At 47.8% G+C, this 2,441-nt stretch overlaps 1 protein-coding gene across 1 annotated transcript; it reads left to right on the plus strand.

The window, feature by feature from the left end:
- The first annotated feature begins 259 nt into the window (after positions 1 to 259).
- Positions 260 to 946, plus strand: LOC109752846 (protein FAR1-RELATED SEQUENCE 5-like). The gene has a single exon (XM_020311764.3). It carries the CDS (start codon positions 260 to 262, stop codon positions 944 to 946), a length of 687 nt encoding a protein of 228 aa, XP_020167353.3.
- The last annotated feature ends 1,495 nt before the right edge of the window (positions 947 to 2,441 follow it).

The following is a 2,441-nucleotide window of genomic DNA, read 5'->3' on the forward strand; positions in this document are numbered from 1 at the left end:
GGGCTTATCAGGAGGGACATTTACGATCTTTGTTGCAGAGAAAAAATGAAGCTCATTGCAAAGGGTGATGCAGAGACGGCAGTTGGCATTATGAGGAGCAGGAAGGAGAAGGACCCTGAGTTTTTTTTTTGAGTATGTGCGTGACAAGGAAGGGCGACTGAAGAGTATGTTCTGGTGCGATGCACAGTCGCGGAGGGACTATGAGGACCACGGAGATGTGGTCGTGTTTGATAGCACGTATAAGATGAACAGATACGGTATGCCGTTCGTCCCCTTTGTCGAAGTTAACAACCACCGTTGCACCACAGTGTTTGGTTGTGCCATCATTGCTGACGAGACGGAAGGGACATACGTGTGGCTGCTGCAGACATTTATGAAGGCAAACTGTCAGGTGAAGCCAAAGTCAATAATCACAGACGGTGACGCTGCAATGATCCGGGCTATTCGGACTGTCCTTTCAGATGTTTTCCATCGTCTTTGCTCCTGGCATATCGAGAAAAATATGCAGAGGCACCTGCATTACAAGTCACTGGATGAGTTCAGATCTCTCCTGTACTATGCCACCTCTCAAGCGAACTTTGAGCAGAGATGGAAAGCTTTCTATGATAAGTGGAAGACGGATAGAACTGAAGAGTGGCTTGACAGGATGTACAGGAAGAGGAGACTTTGGGCAGCTTCATATCTTTCCGATGGTTTTTTCCTTGGTATGCGAAGTAACCAGAGGAGTGAAAGCCTCAACTCCTGCCTTCACCTTCACCTGGACTACGGTATGACAATTGTTGATTTGGTGGTGCATTATGAGAACTGTATAGTTTGCCTGCGTGAGAACGAGGCGTACGATGACTGCGAGGCATTCCAGAAGGAACCACCGTCGGTTACTGAATATAAGGCCCTTGAGGAGCATGCCGCCAAAGTATTCACACCTGCTAATTTCTACATCCTCTGAGATGATTTGCATAAGATGGGTCAGCTGGAGATATTTGAGATGCTCGTGGGAATTGGGCGTCAGACATTCATGGTGACATGGAAGGATAACCACAAGTTCAGGTACAATGTTGTTTATGAACCAGGTAACTCAGAAGAAACTATTACATGCAGTTGTCTTAGGATGGTTCGGAAAGGGCTGCCATGCAAACACATTCTGTTTGTTGTCCATCATCTGAACTTAACTGAAATACCAAAGTGTCGTGTCCTGCATCGGTTGTCCAAACATGCGAGAGATGGGTTGCCTGTGCAGCGGAAGAGTGATATGTTTGGATGGGGTTGGTCAGGGCCATTGGAGAGAGAATGGTATAGTGCAATAACCATTAAAACCGCAGAAGCTGCTCATGTTGCAGCAAATGATCCCTTCTTGTTCGACGAGTTGATGAAGTGTCTGGACAACATAATAGCGCAGAAAAAGATTTCAGAGGAGGAACTTATAGGAAGTAGAAGGTATGCTATGCTTAAGAAGGAGGCAAGTCAGCCACAACAAGTTGAGCCTGGTATTGGTGATCCTCAGAAAGTTTCGACGAAGGGTGCGCCTAAGAAGGGGCGGTCGAAGGGTGGCCCCGACGCTACAAAGAATGGTAGGCCAAAAGATTTTACAGAGAAGAAAAGTGGTCCTTTGTGCAGTCTGTGTAGTCTCCCAGGTCATAACAAGGCTACATGTAGTCTGAACGAGAAGTGAGTTGCTACCTTTTTGTTTTGTTATGTTGCCAATTTGATTCTACCGACCATATTTTTCTCACCCAATTTTTTTATATTTTGTTCAGGAATCGGGCGTAGTGAAGCAGCTTGGTTGGTTAGAAGAATAAAAGTGGTCGCACGAGTCATGTCTAAATAACCTATGCTATGTTTATTCGCACATGTGTGCCAGAAAACTTGATTTGTACTGTTACGTGATGATTTGTACTGTTTATATATGCAGTTTCGAAATTCTGTTTATTTTTTTATGATGATTTGTACACCTGATTTGTACTTCTTATACTATGATAAAATGCGGCCGGACGCTGCTATTTTGTACTGTGATTCCCTTTGTACTGTTATGAAATGTATGCGGCCGGCCGCTGCTTCTGTCCAAAATAGCAAGTTCGAAAAAAATGCCCAAATACCTCTGCCGGGCCCATAGTAGCAGGCAGAACCTGCCCAAATCTAGCCCGAAGGCGGCTAGGGCGGCCGATTCAGCCCACTAATGGGCCCAGACACGGGGTCCAACGGGGCTGCGGGTACTAAGTAGAGAGGAGCTCGGTGGAGAGGGCGGAGGCAGGTATTTAAGCCGGTCCTCGACGGCCCCCGCTTCCGAGGTGGGACTAAACACTGAGTTCAGCGGCGCGCGGGGGAGGGGGCGATTGGCGGCGTGCCTTCATTGGGCCAAACTGGGCCGGCCCGAGACAACGCAAATTAGGCCTCCTGAGCCTTGCGGCGACCGCGTGCAGCGTGGGGCGCAATGGGGGCGCCAT

The sequence above is a fragment of the Aegilops tauschii genome, chromosome 1, assembly GCF_002575655.3.
Source record: "Aegilops tauschii subsp. strangulata cultivar AL8/78 chromosome 1, Aet v6.0, whole genome shotgun sequence".
NCBI classification, from domain to species: domain Eukaryota; kingdom Viridiplantae; phylum Streptophyta; class Magnoliopsida; order Poales; family Poaceae; genus Aegilops; species Aegilops tauschii.